General features: G+C 37.5%; 1 protein-coding gene across 1 annotated transcript in view; it reads right to left on the bottom strand.

Moving 5' to 3' along the window:
• LOC140246063 (phosphatidylinositol-3,5-bisphosphate 3-phosphatase MTMR14-like) overlaps window positions 1-19,353 on the bottom strand; it is a 39,352-nt gene that overhangs the window by 8,280 nt on the left and 11,719 nt on the right. Inside the window, exons 4-13 of the mRNA XM_072325507.1 lie at window positions 19,018-19,126; window positions 17,415-17,490; window positions 16,752-16,818; window positions 15,377-15,496; window positions 7,024-7,168; window positions 5,619-5,693; window positions 4,531-4,594; window positions 2,737-2,822; window positions 1,907-1,983; window positions 992-1,028 (exon numbers count right to left, since the gene is read on the bottom strand). Coding sequence (XP_072181608.1) covers window positions 992-1,028; window positions 1,907-1,983; window positions 2,737-2,822; window positions 4,531-4,594; window positions 5,619-5,693; window positions 7,024-7,168; window positions 15,377-15,496; window positions 16,752-16,818; window positions 17,415-17,490; window positions 19,018-19,126 — 856 coding nt within the window. The remainder of the gene's footprint in view (window positions 1-991; window positions 1,029-1,906; window positions 1,984-2,736; window positions 2,823-4,530; window positions 4,595-5,618; window positions 5,694-7,023; window positions 7,169-15,376; window positions 15,497-16,751; window positions 16,819-17,414; window positions 17,491-19,017; window positions 19,127-19,353) is intronic.

Raw genomic sequence — 19,353 nt, 5'->3', positions numbered from 1 at the left:
ATAGACATTTGCCCTAGTATACTCGGGACAACTAGTCTTCAGTGGGTTAACTGTGCAAATACTGTATAAGCTGTTATTTTCGCGAGTGTTTAATTATTGCGAATTTCACAAATCACAGTTGGACCGCGAATTTAACAACAAGCAAAAATGTCACCACACGCTTAGGTAGTAGTGCGCTTATGAAGGCCTCTGAGTCAATTCGCGAAGACAACATCTCGCGAAAATGTCCGTGACCTCCCCATTTGTGAAAATATCTGTACGCGAAAATAACAGCATATACAGTATCCATCTGGTTATTACAGTTCTGGTATTTTAAAGAATAGAACTGCTTGACTAAGCCCTTTCACTTTAGAAGAGTCTTCAAAATGGTAATCTAACAAAAAAATATAAAGACAAATTATGCTTTACTTTTTATGTGACCACTGGAGGAGCCCTGATGCACACCATCTCTAATAAATCATACAGCTACACATCCACAAAACATGGAACCCACAAACATAGTCACGTGATATCAGCATATGATATCAGCCAAGCTGTGTGCACACTCAAACAGACCTTCATAAAAGCCTGATCATTGACTTTCACTTTCATTGTATTCCTCCCCATGTCATCAAGATACATATTTACTGTATATACAAACAGGCAAACTGCCACTGGCTGAATGCTCCTCGTAAATACCCAAATATTGTCCCTGGGGTGACAAGAACTTGTATCCCAACTGGCATATATTAAAAACCTCCTATCAAACTCGATTTTGAATATCAAACACAATGATTTGAGTTATACAACATTACATTTATCACTGTAATCCAAAATAATGTTTTTACAGTATTTGACAACACTGATGTTATCTTGCGAAAATGTTGGAAAAATGAAAAAGTATTTTGCTCTCCTGAAAATACATGATTTCTGAGATACAAGGTGTTGTCACCCCAGGGACGATATGGGGAATAAAATTGAAAATGTAGACTTATTATCAACTTGTACTCACATCTTCTCCTTTGCTTAACCTGTCACTGAGGTTGTGTCTGTCATAGAAAACAGAATACATGTCAAATTCATCCTCAATTTAAGGATTTTTAGATTTTCTTTTTTTTTTTTTTTTTTTAAAGTGGTAATTGTCTATTTAACTATACCACACTTACACTTACATATAATAACAATTCCTAGTCCAGATCACGACTCTACTGAAAACAGCTACAAAAAAATCTTCAGTTACCATAACACCTCTGCCCTCTTCAGATAACCTTTTCATGTTAAGTGTCCTGAATGACACATTTTGTAATAGATACTAAATTCAGCAAACTATTAGGCTAAACAGTCTCTATCATCCTCAAATACCACAATCTACATCTACAGTGAAAAAGAAAAAAAAATAGTACAGAGACATGAAGTTGCTCAGCTCTAGCAGCATACTAGGAATCTATGACTGCCAACAGGAAACTGTACATACAAATGTAATAGATGAAAACACCAACAAGAAAGATAGGAGCACAATCCACATTTGCAAAAATACTTGAAAGTTGAGCAACCAAACATATATCAAACATTGTTTCTACAGCATAATAACACCCAATGACAGGACAGACTGAACATTCTATAGTGAAACTTGGTTTCAGGATTTAAAAGGTGTTGGCCAACAAATATAATCTACTTGCGCCCGTTGATGAAAGTTTCGGTTTCTGTGTGAATCAATAGCAGCCAGCACCTGACACATACAATCCTCCTGTCTAATTTTAAAGACACTTGATGTAGGAGGAAGTGGGCTGTAGCAGATATCAGATTCTAGTCAACATAAACATTTTGCTTTTCTATGGAGAAGTTGGAATGTTGGAAAGAGAAAATTCCTTTCAGAGGGTATGGGTATGAGGATTATAGAAAATGATTACAGTAAAGAGAGGCTTACCCAAACAGTAACCAGTCATAGGCGATGGTAAGATACAGTATTTCAGCTGCAGTGAGGCTTGCGTGAGCTTTACAATCCTGTAGATGACAAAGTTTGTAAATCACTGTATTATTTTTGAAGTCCCCTTCCAGATCATGCATTAACACTTACCATACATGTAACTCTTACCATTTTGCCAATCTGTACATCATTGTTCACAATGTCATCTAATATCAAAAACAAGGGGATGTTGTGTGTGTGTGTGGGGGGGGGGGGGGGTGAGGGTGGAGAGGGGAGTTATATGAAAGTTCTCTCTGAAAGCAATAGTCTGTCCTCAATGAAAGGTGTTTTGTAGATCTAATAACAAGAAGTCCACTCACAATGGAGGACACTACCACGGAGCAAATGAAATTGCAGTATCCACCCCAACCAGTACATCATAAACAATTGATATTTTTTCCTCAATTCTAGCATAGTAAAGAGTCTAATATTTACCCAACTGACAGTGTAACACAGAAATCTATGCTTCTTTGCATCTCATAAGATTTTAAGGGACATGCATAGTACAAATATCATGCAATAAGTTGTTTCTTACACAGGGAAAATGCTATATACAGGATGTAACAAGGCAAATGAAAGAAACCATGTGAAAGAAATACTAATAATGACAGCATCTGACAAAAACTTAAGCAAGTATTTATATCATCAAAATGAATTGATTGATCGAGAGTCATCTATTGATTCATTTATTTTTGCACATCCCTTTAATGAGGGAGAAAAATTTGGCAAAAGACAAGATTAAGTTGGAGCTATATTACTAGACTGGTAAATGAACACATTTCAGGACTTACTGCCCATAGAGAGAGCCTGAGAAGAGAGATGTAGAGAGGAGTCCTGTCCCAGCCAGATATACAATGCACTAACAAACCAGAATCTCCTGCAAGAAGAATGGAGAAAACATCCATGGAAATGGGTCTGATAACATGACAAATTAAACATTATTTTTGTGTCAGTAATGCAGTCTAGAAAGAAGAGATGATATGAATTTCTATCTCCTTCACTGATAGAAAATCAAATAAATATGGTGATTTAGAAAGTTTTTCAGCATTTCCTGACTTTCTGTTTCAGTGATAGTCACATTCTCTGTATCATTTTGAATGTTTTCCGCATTTCATAAATCTCTTGCTACAGTGCAGGCTTCTGTGTTTCATGGAAGGATGGTTTAACATTTATACCAAACTTCATGTGACTGGTTATACAAACCTGAATGAACAAAAAAAAAAAAAAAAAAAAGAATGTCCATACTTTTCATCTATTAAAAGAAAATAGTCTTAACTCTGGTAGAAGTCTGAAACAGTCAAAATACATTTATGTGATGCATGATATCAAGGCATTTTGAAATATCAAAGCTAGGAAAATTGGCATGCGCGTCACCCACTAGTTAATCTGCAAAACTGAATATTCAAATTTATTTGTAATAAATTAATTATGCTAATTTATGCACGAAAAAAAATGGCTGTAAATCTGTAAATAAAGGTCCAAAACAGCTACTTTTTGGTCCAGGTACTCTTTTTAGGATTCTTATTGAATGTACAAAAAAAAAAAATGTCAGTATCAAAACTTTTTATTATGTATTTAATTGTTTTCAAAATTTCCTATGTATTTCATTGTTTTTGACTTTTTGTGTTTTTTATTGTTTTTTAGTTTTTCAATTGAAATCATTGGCAACACTATTCGGATCATAAACAACATGAAATTAATTGATTTTAATTGGTAAAGTAAAAAATAATGATACATTTATGGATTTAGGCTAGAAACAGAATTTGCATTGGATTTGTACATGAAATCACGTTTTTGAGAGCAATTTTTGGTCTTACATGCACTTACAAAATATTGTGTAACTTCGGAACTGCGTACCCGGGTGTTGCGAATTCGGTCTTAAAAGTTGCGCAAGACTTCAAAGAAAAAAGTCATGAAACGTCACCGCCCGAGATCTTTACATTACAGATTTATCATGAAAAATGTTGAGGGGGAGGGGCTCAATCAGCTCCCTCCCTCCCCCTGTCTTTATAGGGTTTAAACTCTGCAGGTAGTTACAGTAAGCTGAGACAGCTACATTTCCTTTGAGTTCACGAAGTAATATGATTCTTGTGCTGATCGCAAGTGAGGAAGTGAATTTCTTCCAGTATCACTATTCAAAACATATCACAATGCAAACTGTACCTATTTAAGTTTCATGTCAGTGTCGGGTTCAATGTTGTAAGAGGGAAGGTTTAGCCCATGAAAAAAAAGGATGTACAAAATTATATTTGAAGGCTACATGCTATATTTATTGATGCTGTCCCACCTATGCATGTATGTGAACACTTCATTCTCAGTAGACATCTCAATAAAATGAGGGCAGTGAAATTTCATATGAATATACATAGCAGGGTTGTAACAGAGCAGATGAATAAACTAGATACAAGTGGCCAGGCAAATTAATTACAGTATATGATATACTTATGCGTAACAATAGGAAATGAGATATGGATATAAAAAAAAATCTGTGCATAATAGACCTTTTCTACCAATGCATCACACAATTTTGCACTTTATAGGGATAAAACAAAGTGATTGAAAAGAGGCTCTTATGCACCACATACCATCCTTGATGAGGTAAAGCAGGAGCTTTAGGTAGTTTTGTGTGATTTTCACCAGGTCCCAGGACTGAAAAACAAACAAACAAGCCAATCAAAAGGGCAAAATAGGTCTTCATATATGGTCTCCATGCCAATCTATTGAATACCAAGTAGTTTACATATATATATATATATATCAATTTCAACAAGAAACTGGGCAAGTGTGCCAAAAGATGACAATCACAATGCTTCCAAACAAAACTTACACAAAATCATATTGCTCATTCCAGATATGATACACTAAATTTGTATCATTTGGATCTGCTGCATCCAAAGGAAATACTATTTGATCTACATCAAAAAAAAAAAAAAAAAAAAAAAAACTGCATCAAAGCAGCAACGGAAATTAAATGGAGCTTTGACTCTTATGATTTATGGCAGGACAGCTTAAAGGGATCGTATATTTTTTTGGTTGAGACCAAACTCCAGGTTTCTAGCATTCTTTGGTGAGATAATGAGAAACCTCTAATGAAATATGAAAGAGCATGGAACTCCAAGAGGAATTCAATGTTTATTTGATGAAAATTGGTTTTGAAATGCTTTGGTTTATTTTGTTTTTGGATGTCTCAGCCATTCCAAAACCAATTTTCATCAAATAAAATTTGAATTCCTTGTAGAATCGTATGCTCTGTATTGTTTTGTAAGTGGTTTTGTGGTATCTCACAAAAAGTTAAAAGCCCAATCCTCATCTCCACCAATTCTATACCATCCCTTTAAAAACATTCTTAAAACTGAAGAAGACTTAACAAATGTATGAAAATCTGAACAGAGAAAGGGTGATATGGACAAAAGATCAAACACTCTGTAACCTTGAACAGAAATAACTGACTGCACACACCAGCACTCTTTAAAGACTTTTGGTCTACCAGGGTCTTGGCCTTCGGTCCGCCAATCAAGACTACAGTTTCTGAAAATAAAAACCTTGCACACTGAAATCAAACTATCAAATGTTATTAACCATTTTGTTTGTTTTGTTTTGTTTTTTTCTTCTTCTTTTTCCAAACAGGGTCATAAAAGATAAGCTCATAAGTGTTTTCATACGTGAGACTCACCCGATACATGTGCCAGTCTATGGCGGTGGAGGAGGCTACTCTGTCTGGTATGCTGAGATCTGCATCGACAAAGTCCTGAAAATAGACATTTGAATGACAAAAGCCGTGACTACCTTCCATGAAACCATAAACAAAATGCCATACACGAATCCTTTGCAATCATTCAAAATATGAAATTATGGACAGAATAAAAACTTACACTTTTTTTCATTTATTTTGGTAATTAACATTAAAGATAATAAAAAGTTTTGGTACCTCAAAAGTGTCCTTGAATTTCCTTGTCTTAGTTTGTGTTTCAGGTTAAAGTACCTTTCATATAACTAACACTGTGAGACTTACTCGCCCCAAAGTGCTCTCATGTCTTAGTAATCATGCAATTAACTGCGATCAGCAGCCCCATACGTATAGCGACCAGCAGTCCCATACGCATAGCGTAATCGGGCTTCGCATTGTAGCATTCAGGATCATGACAGATTTAGTATCGTACGGTAAATGTCAACTGAAAATCCCATAAATTCGTCAATTTGAAGACTTACCAATTAAGTTGAAGTATTGAAAACAGGCTTCGGGCAACGTTTGGTTCTGCCTATAGTCCCTTTCTGTTCAAATTGATGACTGAATGTGACTCGGTCGACAGGACCTTAGGAGAGCTACATACAGTACACTGAATACTACGGCCACTGCATGCGAACACATCACATGCACACAGATTTCAAATCCATGAACGGATAAGATGTTTGTGTGCGCATGCGCTGGCCATGGTATCCAGTGTACTAGTATGTAGCTCTCCCAAGGTCCTCTCGACCGAGTCACATTCAGTCATCAATTCGAACAGAAAGGGACTATTGGCAGAACCAAACGATGTTCGAAGCCTGTTTTCAATACTTCAACTTAATTGGTAAGTCTCCAAATCGAAGAAATTTTTGGATTTTAAGTTGACATTTACCCGCGATACTAATTCTGTCATGATCCTGAATGCTACAATGCGAAGCCCCATTACGCTATGCGTATGGGGCTGCTGGTCGCAGTTAGCTATGCGTACAATGGGCTGCACGCTGCTGGTCGCAGTCAGTGGTTTCGTACAATATTTATCGACGCTGTACAGCGTCGGCTCTGGTACGAAACCATTATTGCATGATTACTAAGACATGAGAGCACTGTGGGGCGAGTAATTCTCACAGACAACGTACTTTAACCTGAAACACAAACCAAGACAAGGAAATTCAGGGAAGCTTTTGAGGTACCAAAACTTTTTATTATCTTTAAGAGTTTATATCCTCCTAGAGCTAAATGCTTCAGCAAGAGGAATCTTCACTCTGTGCACTTTGCCTGTGACATCCATTGTGGAAAATAAAAATGCTGAATGAAAAAGAAGCAACTCAGATAGAAAGAATTTTCATCTTACCTGTGACCAGTCGAAAAAGAGATTGATTCCATTGAAGCCGTTGTCCCTGAAGTCCTTGAAGAATTCACAGCCAGGATAGGGGAGTGACAGCAGACAGAAGTCAGCATACCTGTGTTCCTTGTCAACCTTCTCAGACGATGTCACGCTATGAGGACACAAGATGCAAAAAGTACATTCCATCATCAGTTTGCCATCATCATCACTGAAGAATGCATTGATAATGTTTCTCCTTGCTAATTAATTTTTTTTTTTAATTCTAACCGATTACAGTATGATTTGAAGTTTTTCTCATGTACAGCACACAGAAAGCAGCACCACTTTCTGAAGGGTTATGTTACAACAATTTAGTATTTTGTTACATAAAAACTACCACCTGACCAACATCTTAATCCAAAGATTTCCAACATCTTTTGATATCCTTGGTGTATATTTCTCAAAGATTGGCTCTTGAGAACTGTGCATCTATATGCCATAGGCTACATTCAAGGTAAATGTGTGCTGTAAATGCATATTCCTGTTACCAGTTGCTATCTTTAATTCATTCTACTGCAATGATTTTGACATCTTTCCTCTTATCCTCTCTGAAGTTTGCACCAAACTTTGATATGAAGAGTGAAATGGCATGAAATGCAACAACTTTTGGTACAAAGTATCACATACAGTATAATCATAAACCTCATGGAACGGTCACATATTTTACGTATCAGTAATTAATTACAGCACTATCTCTATCTTGTTGATATTACAGTACGCGCAATAAGAAACGCCTCCGTCAATTTCGTTTTCCAACGAAAGTTCGTTATCGATCGAGTAGCAACGAAATCTGGACGAAATTTGGACGAAATTTCGTTATCGATCCATTAGCAACGATTCTGACGCTTTGTGGACGCTTTGTGGACGCATTTCACGCACGACCGCCCGCTCAATTCCGTTCGGCAAATGCGTTGCTCGTTCGGAAAATGCGTGTTCGGAGCTCGGCAGTTTCGTCCAAATTTCGTTAGAAGCGTCCGTGATCCAAGGCGCACATGGAATACAGTACACACGTGAATCACTGCAAGATTAGACTCAACAAGTAGCACAGCGGTCGGGAATGAAAACAGTAGACAGGCGTGGAATTCACCTGATACACATAATAATGTTAAAAATGGTAACATGTATATATATATCGATGCCGTTTTCATTGAAGCAATTTGTAAAAGTTTTAGTTTCCCTTACCCTAGCTGCAAGTACGGCACCGTTAGCAGATTATTCACTGCATTTAGTGAAAGTCACCTGATACATCACATGGTGGTATGCGGGCTGCATGTAACCAGGGAATGTGCACGTATGGGAAAGGCGAGTGCGCCGTATGTGCGTCGCCATTGCTATGGCATGGCTCGCTCGGCTGAACGAAACAGAGATGTTATACGATGTAGTAGTTCACGTGTTTTGTTTTGTTTTTTACAAGCAGAAAATAAACAACTGTTGATCATGAAATAGACTAAATTACCAATCAGAGATCATTCGGGTTCATAGTATTTAAGAGAAATCACGCAATTTTGGCGAGGGTGAACCCACAGGAACCCACAGGAACCTTATCGTAGAATGCCGACCAAAAAAGAAAATGGTTTCACTAAAATTGCGTGTACGTAAAATCCATTTGAGTATAGAAAGAAAATTAACCCCAAAAAGAGGAAAAAAGAAATTAGAAGGATTTGTTCGCCGTTATTTGGTCATTAAATATATTTTCTTTCTTCAACAATTGCGCGTTACATTGCCCGTTTTTTTTATTGAATCAGGGCCCTGTTGCATAAAACCCTTACCGCTGGACTTACCGCTCCTTTCTAGCGGTAAGTCTTCAAATCAGCGGTAAATTTTATAATACTTGATGCTGATTGGCTGTGATGCCTAATTTTGACGGTAGTTACCATTGAAATTCAATGGTAAGTTTTATGCAACGGGCCCCAGAAAAGCAAAAAAAAAAAAAATATTCAAAACAAGACAATACGTTTAATTCTTAGTTTGATATCGTTTATTTCTTTATTGGACAGAGAGATAATTCAGACGGTACGTGGAATTTTCAAAGCGACTAATTCAGACTGATTCTTAGTTTGACTTGGCTCTTTCTTTCTTTCTTTCTTTTTTCTTTTTTTTTTTTGGGGGGGGGGGTGGGGGTTGAGGGTCATGTTCGTTGTACCCATGCACCCATAAGGTTCGTTAGTACGAAAATGAAACATTCAGATACACGCGACTTCCCTACACGAAAAATAGATGTTCGTAAATGTGATAGTCAAATTATGATTCATAATCCGAAAATGCACGAATGTTTGTGATTGGATAGGTGCGTTATTGTCGGATTAGCAAACCTTCGGAGTCCTGTAGTATCGAGCCTGTTGTATTCACGGATAAACGAACTTTTGGAATAATGAATTTTATATTCAGAGCAAGACAATAAGTTTAATTCTTATTATAGTTTGACATCGTTTATTTCCTAGTTGTGAAGCGGGAAGCGAGAGATAATTCTGAAAAGAAGTATACAGACGGAACATGAAATATTCAAAGCAGCTATGAGATTAAATCTTAAGTTGTTTATTTGTTTGTTTGCTTGCTTGTTTGTTGTTATGCTCAAGTGTTGGTGTAATTATATATACATTTTTTTTTTTTTTTTTTTTTAGGGGGGAGGCATTTTTGTAGTACCCACTGCACGTAAAGTTCGCTGATGCGAAAGTGATAAAATGTTCCGTAACACGCAAATTCCCTACACCATAGATGTTCGTACCTAGTGTGAAAATAAAATGTATTACTATTATTATTTTTCCCCATTGTTCGATTAGCAAACCTTCGGAGTGTCAATCCTTTCGTTTTCGGATAAACGAACTTCCTTAACTCACAACACTACTTTCAGAGTAACAAACTAGTCATTATTTTATTCGGGCATTGAGAATACACGTAGTTCAGGAAAATCTTTAAGGCAAGAATTACGATGGATTCTTAGTTTGAAATCATTTTATTGATTTCCGTGGTGTTCATTATTCCGAAAAAGAAAACGGGTGCGCTATTCCGATGGTTACGGCGTTATTTCGAATCCGAAACACGCATATTCCTTGTGCCTATCCATGTTTGTTGATTCGAAAATGTAATCATGCTGCGGGTAATTGCTATAGGGCCATATATTGTTTTATTTCTGTCTATTGTTATATTATTATTATTATAGTAATAATAATAATAATAATAATAATAATAATAATAATAATAATAATAATTATTATTATTATTATTATTATTATTATTGTTATCATTATTATTACTATTATTATTATTATTATTATCGTCTTTAACATTATTAACCAATATTTTGATTAACGAGCATTTTGTTGGCTGTTTTTTTTTTTTGTTTTTTTTTTTTTTGGGGGGGGGGGGGGGGCATTGCCCGATTAGCAAACCTTCGGAGTGTCAATCCTTTTGTTTTCGGATGAACGAACTTCCTTTCCTCAGATTGGGAATAGTTCAGGAAAGAAATAGAAGGGAGGAATCCGAAACACGCATATTCCGTGTGCTTATTTATACGTCATGTTTATTGATATGCTGCGGCTAAGGGCCTATTGGAGGTCGTTATTACCTCTCGTTTGGTGTACGATTTCTTTCGTTTCATATCACTTTATTTGTTCCCTTCATATTCTTAATCTAAAGGTAATTCTTTCAATTGCCTCGCACTGTGTACATGCATTTTCGTAACGGCGATTTCCCGCTTTGCTGCAGTATTTCGAAGGGTGTTTGATGCCAGCCGCTTCGGTGTGCTCTGTGGTAATGTTTTAGTTGTCGGGGAGGTTGTTGATACTTTGTCTGTTGACATTTATTTTCGTACAGGCAGGGGCGGATCCAGGAATTCTGTACAGGAGGGGGGAGGGGCGCAACTAATATTTCTGGTGCCACTTCTGGGTTTCACTTCTATTTTTTTTTTCACGATAAATAAAGGGGGCGTGCGCCTCATGCGCCCCCTCTGGATCTGCCACTGCTACGTGTTTATCTCGAGTGATGGTGATCGTGTTTCTAAATGTTTATAAAAAAAGGACATTATCTGAGTGATGCCTGATGATAGTGCAGGTGATGATAATCAACGATGCTGATGTAAAAGACGGCTTGCTGTGGATGCTGAGCGTTTATACGTGCCCTTCGTTTATTTAAATAAGTTTTCCCTCTTTTACTCTTCTTTCCCCTCCCAAGAATGATAAAAAAAGAAAATACTGTACCTACACCTCACAACAAAAGGAACCACGTGTGAACAACCATCGTTAAGTTCAATCGAAACGTTCATTATTAGCAAAGAATAAGGGGAAAACACGAGTGACGGAAAATGATAGAAGCGACGAGATTGTCTTCTTGTGTATAATGCGGTCTCTTGGGATTGGAAAAACCCCACCCTCGGATCCCTTTGTGGAAATTTCCACAAAACCAGGTGCGTGCCAGACCCCAGGTGCCAGACGAAAGAATGCGCGCACTGGTGTAGTATATCGATCGAAGAACTCGCTGGTGAGTTGAGTTAAAGGAATCATTGCAAAGATGTTCTGATTCTTTCGCCTTTCTTTAGGCGCATACATCGAACAGTCGATTATTGTGTACTTTATCTAAGTACAATGTATTTATATGTTCCCGAGCTGTAAAAAGGAATTGATTAATCACTCAAAAGTGCAATCACAGATTATGAAAGGTCTCATATGCCTAGACAAATTCACTGAGATGTCCTATGTGAGATGCAGCCACCACCCGATTAAACAGCAAAATCATGACAGTAAAATTTCACGCTCACCAAAACTGCCTATTACTTTTCATATGAATTTTGGTTATCAACACTCGTTCGTGGATTTGTTTGTTTGCATGTTTTGTGTGTATTATTCCTCGATCCTGAAAGACGTAATAATTATTCGCATCGAACGTAAACTGTTTACCGTAACTAAGCCTATGGCGCATTCGATCCATTCAACTTGCAGTAACCTCTAAGGCAGTAAGTTAGTAGCACATGGTGCATTCCTTTGAACCACATGTTTCGCATATCGGCACCTCCAAACACATTAGCGATTGTCGTTATGGCAAACTTTCCGATTACATTCAAGGGAGAAGAAATCGTAATACTGTACATGTACTTACGAAAGTGATTATGCTTAAGATCAAATAAAATGAAGAAGTTTGAAAACAACTTGGCAACACTCAATCAAGTTTTTCATTCTCTCACACAAAAGCTCTCTTGAGAAAATGAAAGCATTCCCCCTCCCCTGCTAGATAATGGAAGTTTTCATTACTAGCCCAGCAAGTTTTGGGAGTGTACATGAATGTTTTTAGGATAGAGTCAAAAGGGACCTAAGCTTTCGATTATAGCAGAATCTTCGTCAGAAGCAAAATGGCAAATAGGCAGAAAAAGCAACCACACACATGTAAAGCGACTTCACACAACAAGAACAGTCAGGGCAAAGGGACACGGAACAAAGAAAACAAAAGGAGAGGGTAGGAAGTCATGGGCAAGGAGCCCAACAGGTAAAGGGAGGGGGATTAGAGCAGGAGGATGGACAGACAAAAGGCAGGGGAAGGTTAGTAATGGTCGCCGTGAGGGCCAGGGGGCAACCATTGAAGGAAAAGGATGAATATGGAGGCAACATCAAACAAGATAAGGAACAACAGAGAGATAAAGAAAGGTAAAGCGTGAAATAGCAACAGCAAAGGGGGGGTGAGCAAACAGCAAGCCCTAGAAAGGATCTGTACAAGTACCAAGAGGAGGCAACAAAATGAAAGTGAGAGTCAATCAACAAATGCAATTAACCATATCAAAGTATGGTAATATTAATACAGTAATAATGATGATATTGACAAAACAAATTAGAATAATAATCATTACAGCACATAAAAAAAGGGGGACACAAAGTCCATGGGAGAGAAAATGTATACTTGCAAAGCAAGTATCAATAGGCAAAATAAATACACTTCAAAGAGCTGGTTCATATGAAATCACCTTTGATTTATGATTTTACAAACGAGAATTTTCATCGCTTACCTATTTCTTTTATTACTTTCGTAATGTCATGATATTTCATGATGGCATGTGTTCTGTCTTTACATGGCAAGATAGGGTTTTTTTTTTTTTTCCATCCAGGGTCAAAAGAAGAAAGTGATAGAAAGATAATTGAAAGGATAGAATGAAACACCTACTCAGCAGGCTCTTGATATAACGCAAAAGCAATTCATCAGAAATGCAGTACAGTTCTAAATAATTTATCAGTGGAAAAAAGAGCAAAGAAAATGGGATTTCGAGTTCAATAGGAGTAGGAACATCGCAATTTACAGACTTGGACCTGATGCAAATTGAAACATATTGTCTAGCTTCTGGTTGAGTTTCTTCAGAGACATAAATTTTGGTAGCAGTAAACCAGAGTGAACAAGCAAAAGGATACAATTAAAGGGAAAATAAACCCCAAGAACAATGTGGATTGAGTGAAAGCAGCAACATTAGTAGAACACATCAGTGAAAGTTTGAAGAAAATCGGACAATCGATGCAAAAGTTATGAATTTTTAAAGTTTTGGTGTTGGAACCGCTGGATGAGGAGACTACTAGAGGTTATGACGTATGAGTGGACTACAATATCAAGAAAATATAAAGAAAATACTACAAAAATCCATTTTTCATGAAAATTACAATTTCCATCAACTTGATATTGACATATGTTAAGGGTAGCAATTATTCCCCCTGCTTTCTGAAAGCGGTTGGTCTACTGCTCTTTCATAATTCTAGAAAAGTGAATTTTTGTTGAATATCCTTTATATTTTCTTTGTATTGTTGTCCACTCATACGTCATATCCTCTAGTAGTCTCCTCATCCAGCGGTTCCAACACCAAAACTTTAAAAATTCATAACTTTTGCATCGATTTTCCGATTTTTCTCAAACTTTCACTGATGTGTTCTACTAATGTTGCTGCTTTCACTCAATCCACATTGCTCTTTGGGTTTACCTTCCCTTTAAGTGAAAAAATAAAATGCAGGTCTCTAGACCACTCCAGTGCACGATCGAGCGAGCAACACTAAAACAGCCCCCAGGGCCAGGCCATGTCGTCAGTGTCACTCTCGTCTTAGATCATACAGGCCTACATTGTACATACATCGTTTCGTACTCGTCATCGCCAACGTCATGATGGTCGGTCACACGAAATAAATTGCATCATCATAAGAGCTCTTATATCAACACCACTAGATAGTAGAATCATTATCATTATCACTATCATTCCAGTCAATCTCATCCAAAGCGAAACCCTCAAAATCCTCAAAATCATCGTGGTTAATACTCTCACAAAACACATCTGTAAACGATTCAGACATCGCAGACCTAGCTACACATCTTGCACACAAAAATGAAATGGGAGGTGGAAAACTACGATGAATACACAAAAACTATCGACGATGGCATTTTACCGTAGCAGAAAATACACAGAGTATCTTGCACCGGAAAAAAAATGGATGTGGAAAACTACGATGAGGAAAACTAGGGTGAAAACCCGATGCGTGAAGACGAACGATGAAGACACTTTTACGGTAAAAATACTTACACGGAAACAAACGAGTGGGTACGATATTCTCGCACACACGAAGATAATCGACACATCGTTCAATCGAAAAACTCAACAAACACTCGAACAAAAACTCACCCCAAATTGTGGCAAACAGGGTAATCACTTAATAAAAATGAGAAAAAAACACTCTCAGAAGTATGATTGTACTCTGAAAAGAAAGGGATACAATGATACGGAAGCAAAAGAGAGAAAATGAGAGAAATGGACGGGAAACCTAGAGAACTTCGACGAAAGAAGAGCTAGCGATTCGCGATTAGAGACACTGTAGCTGTGTGTGTGATCGCGCGTACAATTCAAAGGGTTGAAAGCGTTGAAAGCATTGAAAGCGTTGAAAGCGTCCATAGCTTCGGAAAAGCGTTCGGGGATTTCGTTGAATTCGTTGAATTCGTCCAAAATCCGTCCATGAAGTCTGGACGGAAAAAGCGTTGAAAACGTCCCAGGCGAAATCAACAACGCTAAAAGCGTTGGGACGAAATTTGGACGCACTTTCGTCGGGCGTTTTCTATTGCGCGTACTGTAGTTTCAGGAACAGCAAACTCCATTCACAGTATTTTTTCCTTATTCCTAAACATCCCAGTACTACCACAGCAAACCTGAAACACGTTCCCTAAACAGAGGCCATCTTCCGATATGGCAGGAGTAATAATAAGCAGAATGTACAATAAAATGTCACAAGATGATCACAGACGGCAAAATTGATGCATTTCTACAACAACATAACATGCAGACGTGGAACCATTAGTTTGGGTGCTCTACACTTACTTGACTCCGAATTTGACCTTTTTGTTCTCGAGCATGAGGTCACAGACAGAGTTAACGGAAAGCATCTTCATGAGCTTGATATCTTGACCTCTGACCCGGTCAAACAGTGGCCAATCATTGCTGGAAAAGAGAAAGAAAACATCTCATCTATGTTATTGACTCAAAGAATGATTTTCCACCAATCTGTGGTCTAAATCTTTGACATGCATGCAGTATATCTCTGACATTTACAAGTTGTGGGAGAGTGAACCTACTATAAAATGTTAATACTGCACTTAAGTGATATGAGATCCACAAAATAAGGAACACTTGAATATCATCAGGACATTAAACATGAATGATTTCATGTGATTTACAGATACAGTGAAGATATGCATGCAAGTCCATGGCAAACTTGTAAGGTGTCATGCTAGATAGCTTAAATGGTTCCTTACATTACTAGGCAATATCTGGATGTTAAACTCTAATTGGCAGTTGATATGGTCATCAAGGTGGTATTTATTGCCTCTTGGGAGCATTCATCATGTACCAAGACATCTTCAGGGATGTCAAACTATAGGACAATGTACATATCACGTGGGGAAATTCATTCTCTATGGAGAGGATTTACCATGTCACAAGACAAAGTTAAGCTGTAAAACTTTCTGGAGTACCTGAAGAGATCATAAAGAGATATTTATTGGGCCCATTCACACACATTGAAAAAGCGTGATTCAAATAACAATTCAAATAACTCTTTTGCCCTCTAGTTCATACATATACAGGCAAAAAAAAAAAAAGTTCTAAACTGCACCAGTTCATGAAGAAAAATCGCGACCCAAATTGCACAGGTTTGAGAGAGACCAAACTGCGCATGTGTGAGTCTGAGAGTTTGGCCTGACTTTGATCTGACTGTCTGCTGCGCATGTCTTGCATTATAGGATGTAAAAAATCAGTACAATTTCATGCACTGTTCATACAAACTTGGCATAACAAATAATCACACCTATTTATAAAAAAGCCTAAAGTATTTTGGAGATGCCACACTTTTAGTGGTGCACATGCTTTTTGAATCTCACCAATATTTGCGATTATCATGTCCACACGCATTAAAAAAATATAAGTTTTTTGGTGTTGCAATTCACATTGAGATGTAAATAATCGCAACTACTGGTGGCTGTGAGAATGGGCCTACTGTCTCTGGAAAATTAATCCTATAACTAATCATTTTCATCAAGATTAAGATGTTTATCTCATTGGAAGACTAAGAGACTGCTGGAGTCCTTTTTTGAACTATTAACCTGTTCCCTGCATGAACCTGGTGGCCAGTGTATTAAAGTCTACAGGGATTTCAGAATTTAGTATGGAACGGGTTGACAAAATAGGTTTCTAGTACCTTGCAGCTGTACTCCTGCTCATGTGTGTCATCGTCTCATCATCATCTGGCTCTGCACTCTCACCCCCTAGGGGTATCATTTGGATTGGAATGGAAGTAAATCAATATAGTCAGTTAAGAAGGTGATACAGACTTCAAGTATTGTCAGAGGAGCTATTAGTGTTAATGCCTCAACTTCATTCTACTATGCATGTCATCATCTATCAAAAACCACACTGCAAAGTACTGCTTGTTTGAACTTCTGAACGTGGAACAATTAGAAATAGTCACTGACAGACTATGAGTAAAGAAAAAGTTTTCACACCCAGCCTACATTCAAGAAATTATGAATGATCTATTCATGACTTATTGAAAGACATTTGGAATAAGAGATGTGAAGAGGGAAAACATACATACATAACTCTTCTTTATGATACATTTCTGCATATCTACTCTCTCTCTCTCCCTCTCTCTTCATCAAGCAATTGGTTTATAGTCTAAACAAACCTTTATCCATATCACAGTTAATTTTGTAACAACATGAAGAACATGATCAAGTATATGCCTTTATCCACAATTATCCTTTTAGAGACTTCTGATAGCCCTGACTTGAGAGAAATTTAGAATTGACTGTAACCCCTTTCATTATCAAAGTTGATTATTCCCTACAAGAATAATAGGTACCTGAAAAGAAGTAGTTGAGACCGGATCTTCCATAGATTTCGGGACCTCCCGATAACGTAGCTGATCGACAGATGTGCTAGAGAGGAGCAGAACAAAAAGCAAGTATATAGTAGAATTAAGTATCTCACACCGCAATATGCATAAAATATGTACATGGGATTGTCATGGCTAACACATTGGTCTCCATCGAAGTGTTTACTGAAGGCCCACTGTAAACATTGGAATGGAACCTTTCCAACCACTACACGTCAGCCAAGCATGCTCAGAATTCAGCAGAACAGCAGAGTATAAGCATGCTGAAGCTACACATCGTTTACTAAGAGGCACACCATCATCATCATCATCATCATAGTAATGATAATGATAGTGATGACAATAATGCTGATTATCATACTGACTATGTGCTTATCATTATCATTATCATTATCATTATCATTATCATCATTTTAAAGCACAAGCCATGATACAGTCTGTAGGAAGTGTTTCATTGACACAGGGATATTCTCAGCTAATGAGACCAACAGTACAGGAGTCGCAGATCATTGAACACTAGTGTGCAAAAAAAAAAAAAGACAAGAAAAACAAAATCCCAACTTAGTGACTGTTCACTGTTCACTTCGATCTGGCATATCACATCCCTAGTTTGTTTCGGGGGGGGGGGGGGGGGGGCAGCGGTGGGGATAGGAGGGAACCTATACAGAAGAATTCGTTGGGAAAGGATATTCCATATGGACTTTAGCACATATCTATTAACAGTATATTTACAATTCAGATGCTTCCTGTGTTTCTTTTTTTAGAGCATGCACAACAAAATTTTAGGGCATTAGCATGCATGATTCATCACACTGAGGGCATGAGGACATTGCAAGCGCACATTAGTTATGGCAATTACCATTTGTGCATAATGGGTTTCAATAGCCTGGTATTCACTGAACTGTAATGTATACCACACAGCACATACATGTACTGTACATGCTACAACATTTGTGAATATGTGTAGGTAGGATGGAAAGTGAAATAAATTCTGCTGTCATCAACAGCATGAGATTATAATGAAATACAACAAAATATATTTGTTGGAATGAATCTCACGTACTACATTTTTATAGAGTCACCCACATTCCATGATTTAATGAAATATGATCAGTTGTTGGGCATGATGAGTAGCAACAATTTACACAGTGGGATTTGTTTGGAGGATCAAAATGTTTATTTGAAGGATGCTGAATGAAACCACAAAGCACAGTAAATATAGCATTGTTGAATTTGTGATCAGAATGTCAAACATACACGCTTGAAAAATGGAATGGCTGCCGTGATGAGGAAGGCAGGATTCTCTCACAAAATAGTGTTGGTGACTGTTAACTGGTCCTTTGACACTTTGAAAGCAGCTAGCATGGATCAAGCCTCATGTACATATTCAGCAGGTGCTACAATTGTACATAATTATGTATCATGGATTATTCACAGATGACGTATAAGACACTGGAGGTGATTATGCATAGAGAGTAAGGGCAGCTGATCCTATGATCAACAATCCTATGACAGAGGCTTTTAATACTCATCACGCATAAACTGAAGATGGATAGACTGCAACAATTACCTTTCCTTCGTACAGGATTACAGGCATGACGAAGCGTTCCCGACATCGGGCAAACCTTGACCTAAACATCAGCTCTCGCAGCTTGCTGATGTCATACAAACTCTCCATTCTGCAGAGGAAATATAAAGCACCAGACTCTAAACATCACAGTAGTCATCCATACTAATGTTTCATGCCTTGAAGAGAAAACCACGTAAATTAAACTGAGCTCAATGCTGACAGGCATTATCAAAGGGGAAATAAAACAGCAACAACTGCGGCGCAGCTAAAACACTCTATGGCAGTCTCTTGGTTTAAGGATATTTCTTCAAAAGTAATGTTACATGCACATGTGTA

The sequence above is a fragment of the Diadema setosum genome, chromosome 2 (assembly GCF_964275005.1).
Source record: "Diadema setosum chromosome 2, eeDiaSeto1, whole genome shotgun sequence".
NCBI lineage: Eukaryota > Metazoa > Echinodermata > Echinoidea > Diadematoida > Diadematidae > Diadema > Diadema setosum.
Note: the sequence above shows the minus strand (reverse complement) of the source record. Positions and strands in the feature narration are given on the sequence as shown.